At 40.5% G+C, this 21,389-nt stretch overlaps 4 protein-coding genes across 4 annotated transcripts; 2 read left to right on the top strand and 2 right to left on the bottom strand.

The window, feature by feature from the left end:
* Positions 1-6,546: 6,546 nt before the first annotated feature.
* On the bottom strand, positions 6,547-8,093 carry LOC122005417 (protein RETICULATA-RELATED 3, chloroplastic-like). Its single transcript, XM_042560448.1, has one exon. The coding sequence runs from the start codon at positions 8,025-8,027 to the stop codon at positions 6,951-6,953; it is 1,077 nt and encodes a 358-aa protein (XP_042416382.1). The 5' UTR covers positions 8,028-8,093; the 3' UTR covers positions 6,547-6,950.
* A 2,418-nt stretch (positions 8,094-10,511) lies between these two features.
* Positions 10,512-11,642, bottom strand: LOC122004199 (glutathione S-transferase T3-like). Its single transcript, XM_042559123.1, has one exon. It carries the CDS (start codon positions 11,640-11,642, stop codon positions 10,512-10,514), a length of 1,131 nt encoding a protein of 376 aa, XP_042415057.1.
* A 251-nt stretch (positions 11,643-11,893) lies between these two features.
* Positions 11,894-15,192, top strand: LOC122004198. Its single transcript, XM_042559122.1, has 5 exons — positions 11,894-12,065; positions 12,146-12,261; positions 13,316-13,904; positions 14,397-14,536; positions 14,632-15,192. Exons 1-5 carry the CDS (start codon positions 11,894-11,896, stop codon positions 15,190-15,192), a joined length of 1,578 nt encoding a protein of 525 aa, XP_042415056.1.
* Positions 15,193-20,834: 5,642 nt separating this feature from the next.
* Positions 20,835-21,314, top strand: LOC122004197 (calmodulin-binding protein 25-like). The gene has a single exon (XM_042559121.1). It carries the CDS (start codon positions 20,835-20,837, stop codon positions 21,312-21,314), a length of 480 nt encoding a protein of 159 aa, XP_042415055.1.
* Positions 21,315-21,389: the final 75 nt, after the last annotated feature.

Genomic DNA, 21,389 nt, shown 5'->3' with positions numbered 1-21,389 from the left:
TCCCGGCTCCTCCCAAGCTTCCAACCTCACAGGAAGTTGATGAAGAAGGCAGGGGAACAAAATCTGGAAAGGCCATGGTGTCTGTCATAATTGATTGATGCTTGCAGTGGTTTTATACAAGTTGAACCTGTTTGCTGAGATTGGTATGTTAATACTACTAGTGCTTGTGTTATAATTTTACTTCAATATCCAGAGTGTTCGTGTCATAATTTCCCTTCTGCGTGTGTAATGAAGATCTTCGATATTCTCTGTAAAATAACATATGAAGTAAATAAAAGAAGGATTTTGAGTTGATCGTCTTTTTTGGGCAGTAAGTTATAAAGAGGCGTAGAAACAAATTTACAAACTTACTCAGCCTTGTTCTTCAAGTAGATACAAATTGACTCAGCCTTGTTCTCAACTGACTAGTGATTGTTTGATCTTTTGAGAAGTTGAGCCTCTGATAATATTTCAGTATCAATTAGCAAAGTATGCATATGATCCAACTGTGACAAGTTCATCAGAAAACAAACCTCAGCATATATATAGAGACAATCACAAACACCATGTGTAAGTATCTGGGTTCATTTTGATGTGATCAACCAAGTTAAGTTAAGCTCTGCATTTTGCGTCTAAGTATACAAGGACTTAGGAAAACAAAAAATCGAACAAAAGATGTTGCTAACGAGAAAGATGACACAGGAAATAAGTCGACGGACTCGGTACATTCGAGGGACAAGATGCTGCGGAAGAGTACACCGGTGGACGAGAAGGACGCGTGCAGTGTTTTCAAGGGACGAGAAGCTGAGAAGGACGAGAAGGCTAGAGTTGAGTTCATGTGAGCTCAACCCTGGATGGCCGGAGAATCACCCAAGCGACTGGAACAGCAACCGGACAAGTCAACATGAAGTTGACTTGTCTAGGCGCCCAAACTTGACAAGTCAACACGAAGTTGACTTGTCCAAGCGCCCATACCGTCTTGGGCCAGCATAGGCTCCCTTTCGGAAACGTTGTAGCAGAGATAGAGTTTGGATCCACGTCAGCAACACTCCAGGCATCCGAACCGATCCAAGCGCCCAGGTATTGATAAAGACTTTTATTAAGTCATTGAAGAATTGTTACGAAGCAGATAAGGTGCACCACTAGGGGCACCTGGACCTACTCCAAGCACTCGGAGCTACCACGTCAGCCAATGGATAAATTCGACCAGTAGACTATAAATAAAACTCTGGTCCTAGGAGTTTAGAAGAACATACTGTGCTTTCATTTCCGAATTCATTCTTTGTTTTTGTTCGAGTGTTAACGTTTGAAAGAGGTCATTCTGCCTTCACCAAAGATCTTCTAGTTGAGCTTCCACAACCTTGAATTAGCAACCTCTCCTGTTGCAAACTAAGTAAATTCTTTTATCTCTTACTGTGTTTGTATGTTTTTAATTTTTGTTAAACTAACGTGCGTTCCTTGCGAAGTTCCAAAAAGAGAGAAGTGCTAACTTTCTTACAAGGCAATTCACCCCCTCTTACCATCCTACTCGGGACCAACAATTGGTATCAGAGTCAGACTGCTCTAGAAAGATTAACCGCTAGCTAAAGCAAGGAGACGATGGCTGAACCAAGCATCTATCAGCCAAAGTTGGAGGGGAAGTTCGTACTTTGAAAACACCAGATGGAGGTATTTTTCAAAACTGATTTAGAAATTCTTTTAATAATTGTTCGTGTCGAGAATCTGAGATGACGGATCTGCCAGCGTGACGTGTCTGGAATGTTGACCGCATCTCCATGACCCGGGTGGTGAGCTGTCTTCTGTGTTGACCAAATCGTCAGAGGACCTCCGGTCAACGTTACCTGCAGCCAGCGACCAGGTTGCCCCGGTCCCTGGTACCCCGATGCTCGAGGCGAGTCCCACGAATATATAAGCAGCCGAATAGTAGGACGATGAAATGAATAAAAGAATGAAAATGGTGACATACCCTGGCCCCGGGGGGCGCCCTCGGATGAATCGGTGAGCTGATCGCGGTGTCGATCGAATCGTCGCGGCCCTGACGAGTAGATGGATGTGAGCCAGTTGAGGAGGCAGATTTGAGGGCGACGAGATGGAACCCGATGCAGCATGGATCCAAAGAGACGACACGTATGCCATATATGATAATAGCTGGCAGGCCGGCACACGGCACGCAGGTCGGATAATACCAGTAAATCACAAGCATAATAACGGTGCACACAGCGAAACACGACGGCTCGATGGCCGGAACCACATCGGCTCGCTAGCCGAACACCATCTCAACCCAAAGGCCAGCGTAGATAAATAGTACGAGCGGCGCCGGTCACTGGAGGAGGAGGCGGCGGCGGCGGCGACGGCTGCAGGAGGCTGAGGTGAAGCCCGCTGGGGGCGGCGGTAGCACCCGCTGGAGGAGGCGGCGCGAACTGGCGGCAGAGCCCGCTGACCACGGCGTGTGGAGGCGCCTGCAGCGCGTGGAGGCAGCTGGCCAGGGGGTTGCGGCGTGCTCCCAGCGGCGGCGATGGCGTGAAGAGGACGTGACACATGAAGTGAAGTAGCGGGAGCGACATCGGAGCCGTCAGTCGACGTTGGCCTCCCTGAGGCGGCGGACCAAACCCTCCTCTTCCCTCCCTCCTAGTGGTGGAAGGGATGAGGAAGTTCTCTATTCGAGATGGCGGCGCGGAACTAAAAACCAGCCCCCCCCCCCCTCGCGGCCCCGTCGGCATGCCTCGCGGTAAAGAGAAAACGAACCTGTCGGGGAGGAAAGGGGTACGCTATCACATCCCTCCACAACGTCCTAGGCCACGGTCCTGTCTTCCGATGGGAGGAGAGGGAGAGAAGAGAAGGAGGCTGGCAGTTGCGGCGGCGAACCCAACGAGCCCAAAAAACCCCCCTGGTGGCGGAAGAAACCTCCTCCAAGCGCCGGAGGGAGGGGACGAGGAAGAGGAGAAGAGGAGTGGCCGGCGGTTGGAGTCGGCGCCGACAAAGGGCGTGAAGGGAGGAAGAAAATCCTCTCTGCGATGGCCAAAAGCACAAACCGACCCTCCTCTGTTCTGTGAACAGTGCTCATAAACTCAAAACCCTTAACATATGACATGATGAAAGTGCCCTCCATCCTTATCACATTTTAAGACCTCCAGATATATCCGTATCAATAATCAAATATGATTTTGTAATACTCAAAGAACAATAAGGAGAAGAAAAAGAATAATATTTGAATTAAGGAGCAAAATGACTTCATAGTCAACGGCAAAGTGGAATTCCACTTACTAAGTGTACTATCGCCTCAAGAAGTCAACAAAATCAGCGTCTATGGATCAACTAAAGAATTCTTGGAGAAGTTCCTCGAGTTGCATGAAAGGACCTCAGAGGCCAAAATTGTAAGACGTGACCTGCTCCGAAACAAACTCAGTAACCTTTGAATAGAAAAGGAAGAATTGGTAGCTCATTTACATGCAAGAATTAAGAATCTAATCACCGGACTCATGAATCTCGAAGAAATGGTAACAAACCGAGACTCGATAAGGTATGCGCTGAATGCTTTCCTAAGAACACATGAGTGGACGTCCATAGTAGACTCTTTCTACATCATGAATCAAGATGTGCAGGTTTAAGAAATAAAAAAGAAAAGTCAGCTCAAAACCTAGCACTGAAAGCTAACCAGAAGCAAATTGGATTCTAACACATCACTCGACAAAGATGAAACAGCTTTTATGGTAAGGAAATTTTCAAAAAAAATTAAGTCTAATAACTTTGGTAAGAAACAAGCAATGAAGATAATCTGAAACAAAAAGAAGGCTTGTTGCTATAACTGTCAAAAAGAAGAACACATAAAAGACGACTACCCTAAATTGAAAAAAAGGGAGAAAGAAAAAGGAAAAGGGTCAAGACAGATGAAGCACAAAAATTTAAAAGCCACGTGAGATGAGTCTTCGTTAGAGTCCGAGATTGAGGCCTAGGCCAGACTTGCACTTATGACAAATCATCAAGAAATCGAAGACGAAGCAAGCTCATCCGAAATGAGCATCGATAAAAGGGGAGCTTCGAATTATGAGTCTGACACAGTGAGTTAGGTATAACTCTTACCTCCTAATTAGTTGTATGAAAGTATAAAGATGCTATCTAGATCATTATGCAAACTACGGAATAAATGCATGGATTTAAAAATAGAAAACAATGAGCTAAAATTAAATTTAGCAAAAGTATATCCATTAGAACTTTTGATAAAATTCAAATGGAGAACTCTAACTTAAAAGAGCAAATAGGAATATTAAAAAGAATTATCCATGTTCAAATGGTCAGAATTCTAAAAATTTTTATAAGCTAAATTGGTATTTTAGATTTCACAAGGGTCAAATTAGAAAATTTTTCTAGAAATTATATACCATGAAAATTTCTGATAAATCTAGTAGGTAGAACCTTATTTTGGGTTCCTAAATCATGTTTAACTTGATTAAAATTAATTTGTATACATGCTTTAATTTTAAATATTGTTTACAAAATCAATTAGTTTGTATACCTACTGTTCATATTTTCTGTCGAAATTTTTTACTGTGATGCACAAATGAATTAACAATTAGTATAAAAAATTTTGGGATTTGTGTTTTATTTGATACTTTGAGTCTAAGTATGCAGGAACTTAGAAGCATAAGAAGTTGAACAGAAGATGCAGCTAGCCAAAAGGATGACATAGGAAGCGAGTCAACGGACTCGGTGCATCCAAGGGGCGAGGTGCTGCGAAAGAGTACACCGGCAGACGAGAAAGACGTGTGTGGCGTTTTCGAGGAATGAAAAGCTGAGAAGGAAGACTACTCGAGGAGAAGGTCAAAGTTGGCTTCGAGTAAACTCAACTCTAGATGGCCAGAGAATTACCCAAGCAACCGAAGCAGCAGTCGAACAAATCAACATGAAGTTGTCTTATCCAACCGCTCGGACAAAGTCCAATCGCCCGGATTTCAGGCACCCGGACCTGAACTATCTTGGGCCAACACAAGTGCCCTTTCGGAGACGTTGCGATGGGGATAGAGTTTGGGTGCACATCAGCAACACTAAGTGTCCGGACCGATCCAAGCACCCAGGTACCGATAAAGACTTATCATCAAGTAGTTGAAGAGTCATTGCGAAGCAAATAAGGTGCACCGCTGAGGGCGCCCGGAGCTGCCATGTCAGTCAACGAACAAATTCAACCAGTAGACTATAAATAGAGCTCTAGTCCTAGGAGTTTAGAAGAACACATTGCACTTTCATTTCCGAATTCATTCTTTGTTTCTGTTCAAGCGTTAATGTCTATAAGAGGCTAATCCGCCTTCCCCGAAAGATATTTTCCAGTTGAGCTTCCAATGTTTTGAATTAGCAATCTCCCTTATTTTTAATTAATGTGTGTTCCTTGTAAAGTTCCAAAAAGAGAGCGAGAGAGAAATGCTAACTTTTTTTCAAGGCCTACTCTGGACCAACACCATGACCTATATTCAGGAAAAAGAGGTAAGCATTATTTCTAGAGGATAACTGGATCACATAATGTTCTTCAAATGAAAGGCAGATCCTCGAAGAAAGTTTTTAAAAAGGATCTTGATATATCTCGGATGCACGAGCACTTGTTAGGCTAGGTTTATTTGGGTGGAAAGATACGAGAAATGGACACAATGTGAACCTTTCATGTCTATAAATTATGTGCCCCTTCCCTTCCTCTCCCTTGCTCCTAGTTATCCATCCAAGTAAATCTAACTTCAATCTACCCAATTGAATAAAGAACAGACCAGGTAGCCACAAGCTAGAAACTATTAATGAATATTTAGCATAGTGCTGAACCTATCACAACAACCAGATACCAAGGGTGACATTGGGAAAAAAATGAACAGGTTTTATGTAATGTTTCCTTAAGGTGGATTAGATACACCAGGCTCCGCCACAAGAAAGTGTAACTTCATGACATAGAAACAAATCAACAATGTTTATGGAAATGCAGAGAAAAAAAAATCAGAATTGCTTCACTAACTGTTGATAAAAATTTGTTAAATGACTACAGTAGCACAATAAAACAGCCCTTCATACCAATCAGCAAGATGCCACTACTAAGATCACTGTGCTGTGCGCAGACCTGTTCTCAAAATGTTAGGATTCAGTGTTAGTGAGTGAAGACTAGTGTAAGGAATGCTGGCCCATGCATGCATCTTGCGAAGCTTCTCCAAAACTTGATATCTTTATCACTTTCATATTAATCTCTACATCTATGCATAAAAACAAAGACTAGATAGAAGCTAAGAGGCACATTTTGTGGATGAAGCAAAGAACGCGAAGAGGGAGCTGAAGCAACGCAAAGGACACAACACAACATACTGCAATCAAGCAGATAACTAGGTCATTGATGTGACCTATGAATACAAATAAAAGCTAAACAGTTCTCCACAAAAAGTCTACTAATATTTTCAGATTTCTAATGTTTAGTGTAATAAAATAACTATGATCAAAGAAGTGAAAAATATAGTATTTCTTGAGGAAAGTGACTTCTTTTATAATGAACGGAAGTCATTTCTAAAAGCATAAGCAATAGAAAAATCTAAAAACTAGTTTCCATGAAAAAAAACAGAAGCTCTTATTCATATGGATAATGTTGTCTGTCAAAAATTAACAGGTTTAGATAAAGACAAGATACACATACAAGCATCCAAACGTTCTAGAGGGACTACAACATTGTAGCAAAACAAAACAACATTAAATAAAGAAGAACGCCAAGAAAAAGAGATGCTGATCAGCAAATTTGACGATTTTCTTGGGCAACAATCAACAACTTATTAGAAAATTGACCAAAAAGAAACAACGTTGACCGGAGAGAAAATTCACTATCCTAATAGTGGCTCAAATTCGATATTTCAGTACAAAAAGTTTATAGAAATGCAAAGCTTCTCAAACTCTCTTTTACTGGTCCATCCCAATTAACACTTCATCAAAAGAACACTTACTTCGCTTACGCTCATTCATCAATCATCGATATTCTCTGAATCTGTAGCTTTCTCGCTGACCAACTTCTCCTTGATATCTTCTACCACCTCTCCATCCCCTGCCGCCTTCTGAGATCCGGTAATCCTTGCAAGCATAACAAAAGACATTCCACCAAGCACATTGTTCAAACACCTAAGCACCACCACTGAAGCCTTGAAACCAGATGAAGGCAACGCCTTCTCCATAGTGTACTCAATCCCATTAAGGGTCTGGTAACGGAAATTGCTGCTCAAGCCCATATGCAGCGCCCAGGTCAGCGCATTCAACACAGTTGGCGGCGGTTTGTTCGGTGGCACAAACCCTGGATCCATCTTCTTGCGCAGAGCGATCAACCCATTTGAGATCGCCGTCCCGGCAAGCCCCGCAGCGAAACCAACAGCAGCAAAGGTAACGCCTTTATAGGCAAAGGTGCCCATACGGGAGAATAGGGAGTAAGACCCCGGCTCAAACATGTGGCTGGTGGGGCAGGTAGCAAATATGCCAGGTAGAGCAGAGGCACCGGCAGCGGAGGCGGCGGTGGGCGCCAAGAGGTACATGAGGACGAAGTTGACGATGGATCCGACAACTAGGGTGCAAAAGACGAAGTCGAGTTCGTTGAGACCAAAGTTGGGTCGGGAGGCCATGTCGCCGAGGACACAGGCACTGACGCCGACAAGCTCCTCCATGAGGACCTTGAAGGGGAACTGAGGATCAGCGGCAACCCTAGATCTCCATCCCTCGAGGAAGAGACCTAGAGGACCTCCCAGATCGGATGAGGCGGGCTCCTCGGGATCGCGATCATCGTCTGAAGTACCATCGCCGCCTCGGCCGTTGTGGCCGGGTCCACCCGGAGGAACGGCAGGACCGCCGCCCGATAAGTCCGTGGAGATTACGTTTTGAGATAGATTAGGGTTCGCGTAGCGAGCGACGAGAAGTGGGAAGGAGAGGGTGGGGAGAGGGCGGAAGGTGGGAAGAAGGGAGGGGTCGCAGCCGAGGCGTGCGCCTCCCGCCACACGGCGGATGCCGGTGCAGTTCGGAATGGATGAAAGGTGGAGATGCGCAGAGGCGGCGGCCATGGCGGTGTAGTTCTCAGGCGAGATCAGCGATCGACCGATCGAGCAATCGGATCCTGTTATTAACGAAACGGAGATTGTGCTTCTCTATATGCTCCAATATATCGATCGAACTATAATTGATATCTATTAACGAACAAAGTCAAGCCAAATATGACAATTTGTGCCATTTTTACACACGTGCTGATACCATAAGATTACTTTGCTGTTTCCTGTGCGTGAAGAATCATAGTGGAAACGTTACAACCACTAGACTTTTGTCCAATTGCGCATATAAAAAAAAAAGATTCCGCATTCTTTTTGTTAGAGCATCCACAATGTTTAGTGTTATAACACCTATCATATTATCAAAATATATGAGTCCACTCATATACTTTATAACAACATATTTTTTCACCCACATCCTTTTTAACATTAATACTTATTATTCATGGGTCCCACCGTCCACTCACTCATTTTAACATTATACCATATTAAATAAATATGTTTTAAATATGTTTTAAAATATTTAAATTATTATTATTTTTTTAATAATAATTTTAAGTTTAAAAATAAAATTTTATTATTTTTCAATAATAAAATTATTTTTTAAAATATATTTATTAAATAAAATAAATGTTTGTGAGAAAACGAAATTACAATGTTAGGAAAACGAAATTATAAAGTTAGGAAAATGAAATTACAACTGAACACCTAAAATTATAAAGTTGGGAAAACGAAATTACAACTGAACACCTAAAATTATAAATTTGGGAAAATGAAATTATAACTGAGCGACTAAAATTACAAAGTTGGGAAAATAAAATTTTTTAAAAATATTAATTCATGGATTGTTGTTGTATTGCCCCCAGATATGCTCAACTAAGTCGACGCGAAGTTGGTGATGAACTTGAGTGTCACGTAGCTCAGAATTTGTTCGAAGATCATCCTGAAATCCTCGGTTTGAGCCATGGATAGGTTGTGCGGGTTCATCACCTTCTTCGTTGTACCAATTTGTCACGTGACCTCCCTCATCCTCAACAATCATATTATGCAAAATAATGTATGCTAACATGATTTGTTTTAACTTTTTCCTATACCAATACCGAGCTGGACCTCTGACAATCGCCCATCGAGATTGGAGCACCCCAAATGTCCGTTCAACATCTTTTCTTGCAGACTCCTGTCTTTCCTTAAACAACTTCCTCTTGGGATCCTCTGGGCAAGGAAAAGCCTTAACAAAAGTAGCCCACTGGGATATATTTCATCTGTTAGATAATAGCCCTTCGTATATGTAGTGTCGTTCACCGTGAAATTAATCTCCGGCATATTTCCTTGCAAGACGTTGTTGAATATGGGAGATTCATATAACACATTAATATCGTTACGTGAACCGGCGACCCCAAAAAATACATGCCATATCCACAAGTCATGAGATGTGACCGCTTCAAGTATGATTGTTGGTGACCCATGTCCCCTTGTAAATTGACCTTTCCAATCAACTGGACAATTTTTTCATTTTCAGTGCATATAATCAAGGCTACCTAACATGCCAGGAAAGTCATGTCTCTCATCATGCATTTAAAGAAGACGTTGAACATCATCAGCATTTGGCCTTCTTAATTACCTATCACCAAATATTTCAACAACGTATTCTCAGAACTTGAAAAGGCACGCAGTTGATTCACCCATACGTAGGTACTCGTCAAGATGATCGGCGGGGACTCCGTAAGCCAGTTGACAAATCGCAGCGGTGCATTTTTGTAGTGGTGACAACCCTTTTCTTCGTACAGTATCGTCCCTTTATTGAAAAAATGCTGAATGATTCTCTAATGCATTCACTATGCGGAGGAATAACTCTCTTCGCATTCGAAATCGTCTTCGAAATATTTCATCGTGATATACCGGGGTTATAGAGAAATAATCATTGACGAGTCTCTCATGCCGGGCTTCACGATTTCTTTGGACGAACCTTCTTCTGTGCGTGTCCCTCCTCTGATATGCTTCCATAAGTTGTTGGTGTTGTTGAAGAACCAATAACATCAGTTCTTCACCCGGATCATAAGCTTGCTCATCGATTTCAACATGGACTTCGTCTTCGATTGTCAAGCTGGAACTTGAGCTAGAGCTGCCTGTAGAATGAGACATTTTTGAAGGAAACACGTTTTAGTATATGTGTTTGAGAAATGGTATGATGGTCTATATATATTGTTTTTCTCATGCAACGACTAGTTTGCAATGACTAGTATGCAACGTCGCATTGCAACGGCTAATTTGCAACGGTAAGTTTGTAACGCCTAGTTTGCAACGGCTAGTTGTAACAGCTAGTTTCCAATGGCTAGTTGTAACAACTAATTTCCAACGACTTGTTTATAACGACTATTTTACAAAATTATAATAATTAAAAATCACATTAATCGAAATGAGAAATACAATAATTAAAAATTACAATCACTCAAAAATATAATAATACTAGAAAATGAACGTTAAGTAAACAATTTAAATATTTCATCTCGACCTAATATCCTTGCATAGACATTCATGTATGATAAGCTGCTCCTTTGTCATCTGCGAAGTGTCTTTGTTCAATATTTCATACTCCTTCAACTTCAAGCGACGATTCTTAGCTTCAGATTTGGACAATGCAACTTTTGCCTTAATCTCCTCTACTTCGAGTTGTTTTTGTTTCAAATCGACTTCGGACTTCTTCACGCTTGTGTACTCAGTGAACTTTGTGATAATATTGTTGTAGTTTAGTGTCAAATCCTCCATGGTCGATTTTACTTTGTCTTTTCCCTTTCTTTTTGCTGCCTTCTGCCCCATTGGACGAGTATCTTCATAATCCAGGTCTATACTCACATCTTGGTTGGAGGAGGTGTTGCTTGCTCCTGACTCTGAGGTCCTCGTCTTCTTTGTCACCACAAAGTGATCAGCGGACTGTGGAGTAAACATTGGGCGATCTTTGACAATTCTCCACACATGTTCGAGATTGAATGCAACACCATTGTTTTCGGATAGATATTTTTCGTACGCAAACCTCAATATATCTTCATCACTGTGACCACTTTGATATGAACTATAAATACTATTGTAATTTGCGTTGAATCGATATACCTTCTTTTGGATTGTATTGTGCCAATGTGACCGTATAACATTTGCACTTCTGGTGTTTGAACCTAGGGGAAGATTCTCATTGTAGTAGCTTGCAACCCGTCCCCAAAAAGCATCCGCCTTTTGATCGTTGTCGATTATTGGATCATCACTGATAGTGACAAAACTTCTCGCTAAGACCTCGTCTTCAACCTTTGTCCAACTTAAACGCTTTCTTGTACCCTCAGCATTTGAAACAACCTTTTCTAAATTAACCACCTCAATTGGGGATTCACGGCCGGAAAGTTGAGTCTCCGGGACAAAAATCGGAGTTGCAGGTTCATTCGACATCGAAGGAGTGAAAGACATACCAGTTGTGTGCGGGGTACCATATCCATGAACAACCGACGGCGTGAAATACGGATGACTCATGTTTTGCCAATATACGGCTGGAAGCGGTTGATATGGATCTCGAGGGGCATAATTCAGATGATTCATAGAATTTCCAAAATCTTGGAAATTTTGAAGATTTTGTGGAGGAAATGACATATTGGGAAATGGATGTGGGCAGGGGCGGATCTAGGCGAGGGCTGGAGGGGGCTGAAGCCCTCGCCAAGATTTGCCGGAGAAAGAGCTAAAGAGGAGTCACACTTGTTTTGTGTCCGGCGGCGGCGTGAGAAGCCGACAACCACTGGACAAAAAATGAAGCAGCGACGTTTTCATCTTGTTTTTTTTTTTTTTTTTTAATAAAATTTATAGGCCTTTGCAGCCCAAGCCCAAGCCCAAATGCCCAATAGGTCATGTTTTGTTTTTGCCGTCAGTTCGTCAATTGCAATTTCTCCCTCTTCGCGATCGCGAATCTCGACTCCGCCTCAGCAGTCGGCGACTCGACGCTTCGACGCTTCGTTCTGTCGTCCTATGTTCGCCGGTCCACCGCCCACCAGTCCGACACCCGCCGGTCCGCCGCCCACTGCTCCGCCCGGCGGCGCCCGCTGACTGCAGCAGCTCCCTCTAAGGTTTTTTCTCAACTTTTATTTTGTTTTCTTGTGTAGTGTTGAATGTTGATTCCGTCGTCTGCCGGTCCATCGTGGCACCGCCGACCAGTCTGCCGGCCGCCCGCGGCCCCGGCCCGCCTGTCCGCCGCGGCGTCACCCATCCACTGCAGCAGGTCAACAGCTGTCAGCTGCAAACCGCTGTTGATTTGATTAATATTTTTCTTAACTTACTGAAATCCAAAAAATACTACCCTGTTGTCTGTTGAAAGTGAGTACTATTGTGATTTGATCCTAACAATTATTTAGATTAAGATTAAAACTTGTTAATTTCAGGACTCTGTGCATTTTGTCCGGGATCAGAAGATTATTATTTGGCTCTTCCAGCAAGTACAAGTAAAGGATCTGTCTTACTCTTGATTTACAACATAGGTGGGCTCACGTCATTCACTTAATTTGTGAATTCAAGGTTATTTTTTTTACCTTTCTTATTATTTTTTTTACTTTTTTATTTCAATTTAAATTAAGAAGTTTAGGGTTTAAATTAGTTGTGATTTATGAATATTAATTTAGTTACATCATATACATGACTTTATTTTTAATTATTTATTTATGTAGATTATGGAGAGGTTTTTTAAACCTAAACGTTTTCGTGAGGGTTCTTCCAATGATCCTAATATTAATGAAGTTGTGGAAATTCAATCTCATGTGGAATTAGATTTAAATGATATTGTTAGTGATCCTGGATTACGAAAATCAATTGAAGAGTTTGATATTTCTATTCGAGATCAAGTCCGAAGAGAGTACTTGACTAGGGGGCCCTGCCAACCAATTGGGCATATGTATCCAAAAAGATCTTTTGGTAATCAAGAAAGGAGTTTCCAAGATAGTTGGTATAAAATATATACATGGTTAGAATATAGCATATCAAAAGATGCGGCGTTTTGCTTATGGTGTTATCTTTTTAAACCATCAAATAAAGGAGGTCGATATAAAGAGGATGCCTTTGTAAAAAATGGATTTATTAATTGGAAAAATGCTTTAGAAAGATTTAATTTGCATAATGGTGCCGTAGATAGTTGTCACAATCATGCTAGAGTACAGGTTGAATCTTTTCAAGATCAAAGACATAGTGTTTCAAATATATTACGAGCACATGGGCGAGATCTAGAGATTTCTTATCGCATCCGTTTAACAGCAATGTTGGATGTTACGCGATTTCTTTTAAAGCAAGGACTGTCTTTCCGTGGACATGATGAGTCAAGTAGTTCTTTAAATAGAGGAAACTTTCTTGAATTGCTTCAATGGTACAGTCAACGAAATGAGGAAGTTTCAAAGGTTGTTAATCAAAATGCTCCCGGAAACAATCAAATGATTTCTCTAGCAATTCAAAAAGACCTTACGCGTGCTTGTGCCTCTGAGATCACACTTTCCATAATCGAAGATATTGGAAACAATGTTTTCTCCTTAATGGTTGATGAATCTCGAGACATTTCAGTGAAGGAGCAAATGAGAGTTGTTTTGAGATATGTGAACAAAAGAGGACAGGTGATTGAACGATTCCTTGCAATTGTACATGTATCTGACACTAGCTCTCGTTCTTTGAAGGATGCTATCGATGCTTTATTTGCGAAACATGGATTATCATTATCTAGACTGAGAGGTCAAGGATATGATGGAGCTTCAAATATGCGGGGTGAATTCAATGGATTGAAATCTCTCATTTTACAAGAAAATCCATATGCAAGTTATATTCATTGTTTTTCTCACCAATTGCAGTTAGTTATTATTGCTATTGCCAAGAGTAATCTCAATGCGAGTGATTTTTTTAACTATGTCACTATGATTGTTAACACAACGGGAGCATCATGTAAAAGGAGAGATCAACTTAGGCAAATTGAACATGATAGGATTGTTGTAATGTTGGAGGGTGGAGACATTAGTACAGGCAGTGGCAAAAATAAAAAAACTAATTTAGTAAGGCCAGGAGACACTCGTTGGGGATCACACTACTTGACATTGGGTCGTCTATTATCTATGTGGCCTTCAGTGATTCAAGTGTTGGAGAATATTTGTGATGATTCTAGTTCTTTTGATAGTAGAGGGGTTGCCAAAAGTTTGATTCAGAAAATGAAGAATTATGAGTTTGTTTTCATGTTGCACTTGATGAAGATGATATTGGGAATGACAAATGAGTTGTCACTTGTGTTACAACAAAAGGATCAAAATATTGTCCAAGCCATAAGTTTGATTGAGAGTGTGAAAGATCAATTTCAAATATTTAGGGAAGACGGATGACATACAATTATAGATAAAGTCAACCCATTTTGTGAGTTGAATGAGATCCCAGTGCCGGAGATGAAAGACAATTGTATGATTGGTGGTCGTAGTAGACGTAGAAGGCAAGTCATCACCAATTTGCATTATTATCGTGTGGAGATTTTCTATCAGGTATTATTTTTTAAAAAAAAATATTATTATTATATTATTCATCGATCCTAGATTTTTTACTTATTAATTATTTTTTTTGTGAATTATAATGTTAGGTTGTTGATTCAGTTATACAAGAGATGAATACTCGTTTTTCAGAAGTTGGCACAGAATTGCTTAGTTGTATAGCATGTCTTTATCCAAGGAATTCTTTTTCTGAATTCAATGTTCAGAAACTCGTTCGACTTTGTGATTTATATCCTGAGGACTTCTCAACAAATGATTGTATAGTTATTGAACAACAACTTCAGAATTTCATTCATAATATACGACAGGACCCAAATTTTTTTGGAATTGAAGATTTGGGAAGTTTTGCTCAGAAAATTGTTGAAACTCAAAAAAATCAAGCTTATCCATTGGTTTATCGTCTGATTGAGATGACATTAGTTTTACCAGTTGCGACCGCTTCTGTTGAAAGAGTATTTTCTGCGATGAAGACGATAAAGACTGATTTACATAACAGAATGGGAGACGAGTGGATGAATGACAGTCTAGTCGTATACATCGAGAAAGATATCTTTTCAACAATTGAAAATGAGCAAATATTGCAGCGTTTTCAAAAGATGAAAAGCCGCAGGATGCAGCTACCTCCTCTTTCTTATCCAACGATCACCTAATATGTCATAAAGTGTTAACCGATACTTCAATAAGCAATAGTCTAATTGCAATTTATTAATTTAGTATTTTATCATTTTGTGATGTCAAATTGAACTTTTTGTTATTAAATATATTTTTTATGTTACAAAAGATATTCTATTAGCCCTCGTTAAAATTTCTCTTTGGATCCGCCCCTGGATGTGGGTATAGATAATTTGGTGGAATTTGTGGATTTTGGGAAGATGAATATTCTTGCGAGTTGTTTGTAGGATTCAAGAAATTTGTAAAAAATGCCCTATTATTTTCATCCATTTCGGATAGAAAATAAGATGGTAGGAATTTGAAAAAAATATATGGGGAGAGAATTTAGAGAGTAGAATTGAAAGAGTAGTGAGTTGGAATGAAAATATGTGTGCATATTGATGGTTATTTATAGATGAAATTTCGATCTAACCGTTAACTAGCCGTTAAAAAGTAACCGTTAAATAACTAACCGTTATTTAATTTTTAATTTAAAAATTTATATTTAAAAAATCTGTTATTTAAAAGAGTCGTTGTGTAAAAATAAACATTTTAAAAAAGTGTTACATTTTAAAAAATTTTAAAAACTAAAAAACATTATCCCTGACTTTAAAAAATATTTGTACATGGGTGGGCCCGCCCTGGCCCACCCCATGAACACTTGAACGCGTTCAAGAGATTGAACGCATTCAAGTGGTTTAACGCCATGTTAGCGTCCACAACGCGGTGTTAATGCACAGTAACATTATAACGTAACGTTTAACGTTGCGTTGTGGATGCTCTTATGAATTTGATGGCATTATGATGATATTATGTTAAATGATAAAATTTTGTTTTAATTTGATTTTGGTCGATTAATTAAAGTTTTTACGTTTTTAAACATGTTTAATGATCAATCATGAAAAACACATGTCAGTATTTGGATCATTTGGCCAAGCCCATTGTCACTGCTATAAATGGGAAGAGGTTTTAGCTTTTTAATTCATTAAATATTAAATAAAAATTATAAATTAAATTAAATTAAAAATCATAAATGAAATCAATTTATTAATTAAAAATTATCAATAAATTAAATTAAAGATCAAAATTAATTAAACTATTAAGTAAAAATGATATAGAGGTATTAAATAAAAATAATAATAAATGCAGATATATGATTTATAATATAGAATCTATCCAAGTCAAAAAAGTTATATAGAGTTTTTTTAATTATGAAAAGAATAATAAATTTTTTAGGTTTGAATTAGTATTGGTACAGCATATTGAAAATTAAAAAAAAAACTTATGAAAATATTTAATTTATGGGGAGCATGGATATTTACGGATCGAGGATGATTTATTTTTTTAGACTTTTAATTTAGATTGACTTCATCTATTTATAAAGGGAGTCTATCCAAGTCAAAAATTTTCTTACAATGAATGATCTATAAATTATGGACAGAGGATCCCAACGGAATGAATTATGAGTCATCATCTAAGACTCACAAGTATTTTTTTTTTTTTTTTTTAATCAAGCTATCCACGCCTGATTAGTGCCAGGGATGAATGACTTTCTTCCTATTCACCCATCGGATGAATCCGGAACATGAGTGGCCTATTGGTCCAGTAGTATAAATATTTGAACAAAATGATGAATTGTTTTGCCAGTTCTGAGTTTCGAACGCTGATTACATGGGTGATCTAATAGGCCTTGTCCTCGCCGTGCCAATGGTCATAAGCAAGAGACGTATTTCAATTGGATGGCCCGAGTCAATTACAATATGGGCCTCTACAAAATTTGGTCCAAACGGCAGTATTTTAATTATTTTTAGTAAAAGAAAAAAAAAATTAAAGGTCGAATTCTTAACGTGCATAATTTAATTTATACTATAGAACCAATCTACCTCTTATTAAAAAAAAAAGAAATATTCTCAGCGTTGGTATACTCATGGCCCAGCATTAGCTTTAGCATCCGTTGACATTAAAAACAAATAGAAAGAGAAAAGAAAGTCAAATAAAAAAAAACAACCAGACGTACAATGTAACGTGTATGAATGTGCTTTTATTTATTATAAAAGGCGTCTCATTTCCTTTCAATTTTTTTAAATTTTTATAGTAATTATGACTTCATAATTACTGTAATACGAATTATAATTAATATTATATAGATAATTTATTTATAATTAATACTGCCATACTAATCAATATTATATTATATAAGTTATAAAATTATAAATTTTGAATTTTAAAATGTAAAAAATGTAAAAAAAAAAAATAAAAAAAATTAAAGACGGGATGAAGTATAAATAATAATAAATACACTTTTGCAATGATCTTTTATTTTAATTGACAAAATGAGAGCAATACTACAATGTGACGCGTACCAAACCACACTACTTGAGTTTTGTGTTTCTCATTTATCCACTTAAATCTATAAATCAGTGACGAGCGGCAGTCAACGTTCGCATCAACAACGTAGCCTCGTTGACAATGGTGAGTGAGACCTGGGACGACTTTGATGTATTATTTTGCTAGAACTCAATTGCTAAGCCCATTCAAATTTCGAATTAAATATATATTTATTTTAAAGTGGGAGAAGACGATAATATCCGTCAGTTTTTTCTTCGCGAACCACGGAGTGTCTAGATGCATTCACATTCGACTGCGCCGCAAATAAGAATAGTAAGCTTATAACTTTCCATATGTGCCACAAAGGGCATTACAAAATAATATTGTGATATCGAAATATCGAAGCGTGACTGACGTGGTCCCCACGCGGCTTGGCGGGCGACGTCCTTCCGCCGACGCCATGCGCAATTAGTTAACTTTGAATGCTGCGGATAATGGTAATCCTGAATTTATAAATTTAATTTTATTATAAAATCTAATGTATTACAATATTATCACATTAAAATAAAAAAATCTATAATTTTTATAAACCCCTCCCCATAATTATAAATCTAAAAAATAATTTTATACTGGGTCATACTAATTCACGCAGTTAAAAATATTTTTATTATTTTTTAATGACCTCATGCATGTAATCTGCAACTCGATAAAATTGAGAATTTTCTAACCCACGGACTGGCCACTCCGCCCCGCCATATGAATTTTGCCTGACGACGACCTCAGCATGGCCTCATTCCGATTCTTCGAATAACGCCGCAAGTGAGAACGCGGCACTGGTTTGTCGGTTCGAGCTAGGCGTTCTAGACCGTCCGGATCGAATTAGAAATCGCCGGGTTCAAGGCGTCGGCCTCTGCCGCCTCGACGACCAAGTCGAAACGCAATCCGCGGGGGTCAGCTCGCACGTGATCTGACAAATCCATCTCATGTTTTCGATTGTTGAATAAACAAAGCTAGAAATTCATTTCAACCCCTAATGTTTATTAACTCTACTGACACTGGAAATGTTTTATAATATCCAAAAATAAAACTCTTAACACTTTCAACTTGTTATTGTTTTTCCTCCAGTTATTTAGTAATATTAAGGTTATTAATTGTCAAGGTGGTCAACAAGGGCCCGTCCGACGGGAGGTCAAGATGATCGACACCCTGTAGGTGTCCGACCGAGCAAATCACCTCCCCGATCTACGGAAAGCCGACCCGACAGATCGGCTCGACTCGGGCACGAGCTCTTGACGCCCGGCGAGTGACTAACGCGACTTAGCAACAAGAGATGGAGGCGGAGTGATTTTCGTCTCGACCGAACGAGAACTAGGACCACCGAAGTTCTCCTATTCGGTCGAGCAACGCCAAGACCTTCGTATGAGGGGCTGAGCAGATGTCCCGCTCGGCCGATCGCAACGTTAGCTGAGCGGTTCTTCCATTCGGCTGAGCAGGTGACTCTATTCTCCTCGAGACAAGTGTCGCCGACAGGCAGCATGACAGGCGGTCGGATCACTGACGGAGCCAGGATTTGTAGCTCGCCCGGGCTATCAATGTCTTTCAAATTACTTCCCGGGCTAAAGACCCTATTTTTTATTTAGGAATAAAAAATTAATGGCATCAATAGATAAAACATACATCATTTTAACTCATCCACCCGGGCTATAGCCCAGGGAAGTTTACACCTTGCTCCGCCTTTGGGCCGGATCAGACAGAGAATCGTATGACCGAAGTTTCCATTGTCACGTCAGAGATATGCTCGCGTTATTGAGGTATGGCGTTAGACACGCTTTTCTGATACACTCATTACAAGTATGCTTTGAGAGACGTACATGTCTCGGTAAGCATACACGCGCCTTCAGGGAACCCTATATAATGACTCCCATACTCTAATGGAGATATGCATGATTCATCACTATAGTTATAGTTCTCGTCATTCTACTTCGATTTCTTGCTGTCGGAGACTGACTTGAGCGTCGGAGGGTCGTCGAAGGGAACCTATTCCCGGCTCGATTTTGTGCTTGCAGGTTCTCGCCGAAGGTTCACGCCACTCACAGGGCTGCGCGGAGTCAATGAGAGCACCACGTCCCCAGCGACCGTCGACTCAGCACTCGGACAGGATCAGTTATAAAAGAGTTAAATTTAATTAAACTTTTAAAAGAGTTATAAAAGAGGCACCCGGGCACCCTGGAGGCAAAAATTATCCTGATCGCACGTCGCCACTTGGAGCTCGCTGGTTGGACTTGCCACATCTCACCAGGGCGTCCGGAAGGGATCCAGGGCGCCCCGAGCTTCATATAAAAGATGGGGCGGAGGCAGAGCTGAAAACACAACTATCAACTTAGAACTCTTAGACTGCTTGCTCTGCTGCTCAGCGCTCCAACGACGCTAACGAAGCTCCGACAACGCACTCTTTTCCTTGTAGCTTTCCTTCTGTCGGTATAGCTTTGTTTTACTGTTTATTAACATTTCTTGTACTGCCTTTGTAATTATCATTTCGAATTGCTAGTAAATTAGCCAACGAAAGTACTCACGGAGTACGAGCCTTCAAGTAGGAGTCGTCACAGGCTCCGAACGAAGTAAAAGCACCGTGTTCATTTGTCTATTGTTTTTAATTCCGCTGTGTTTATACTCATTGTTTTTTTGAATCGATATTCACCCCCCCTCTATCGACGTTTCACGATCCAACAGTAAATATCTCCCTTATGTACTAGTCACTATTTCAAAGGGTAGTAGCCGCCCGTGATTTATCTCCTCCGTGTTGGCCTTAAGACGAGTTGACGGAGACGCTGGGGACGAACGTATTCGTCTTTTTGCCACAACCAATATACAGTCACATCAAATGGAAATTTGGATGGATTAGTATGATAACGACCAAGGTTAAAATGGAAATTTTTAAAAACGTTAAGGAACATTTTGAGAATAAGGATATTACACGGGACATATTGAAATGTTAAGTATGTGAAGGGTGATATATGGTGATAAATGTTTCGTCTCTATCAGAAATTGATCAATTCTCCTCTCTAATCAACTCAGCATCAGCATCAGTAAGCATCCTGGACTCACAAACAAACCCTCACGAATGTTATAGCCGAGGCCGGTTCAATCAGACCGGTCAAAGGAGTACGCGCGACGGCAGCCGTTCCTCTATAAATACACTACAATGCACTTCGCTTCTCTCCCACTGCGTGTTCGATCAAATGCCTCAGAGAAAAAATACTTGACAGATTTTTTTTTTTGTTTTTGTTGTTAAATCATCGATTGGAGTTCGAGAATGGAGAACAGCTCTGTCCTCGACCAGTGGGCGCACAGCTGCGCCGACGCCTTCCCCGGCGACAACGACGCATCCTTCGCGGCCCTCCTCTCCCACTCGACACCTCCCGTCGTCGGCGCCGTCGCCTCTCCGGAGTCCCTTGCCTTCCTCCTGCAGCCGCCCCGCCTGGACTCGATCGCCGGGGAGCGCGTCCAGAAGAAGCGCAAGTCGCGGTCCTCCAAGCGCTCGCCGATCACCTACTTCACCGCCGACCCGGCTCACTTCCGCGAGCTTGTCCAGCGAATCACTGGCGCCCATCCTCCGGAGACGGCAAGGAGCTTTCCTCTTCCGACGCTCGACGCGTCGTCGTCGTTCGATCCGGCCGGCTTTATCCGGCCAACACCTTTCGGATCAGACCCGCTTGCCGGTGAGTTCGATCCGTTGCTTTTTGCGTCGGGTTTTCCGACGCCAGAGCTGGATTCATGGGGCGGCGATTTGTGAGCAAAAAGGCAATTTTTTACAGACGTCTGATGGGCAACGGACGGCTTCGACCCGTTCAGTTCAGAGGCTAGTGCT

Source organism: Zingiber officinale, chromosome 7B, assembly GCF_018446385.1.
Source record: "Zingiber officinale cultivar Zhangliang chromosome 7B, Zo_v1.1, whole genome shotgun sequence".
In the NCBI taxonomy this organism is placed as follows: domain Eukaryota; kingdom Viridiplantae; phylum Streptophyta; class Magnoliopsida; order Zingiberales; family Zingiberaceae; genus Zingiber; species Zingiber officinale.
This window is presented reverse-complemented; position numbering and strand designations above follow the sequence as displayed.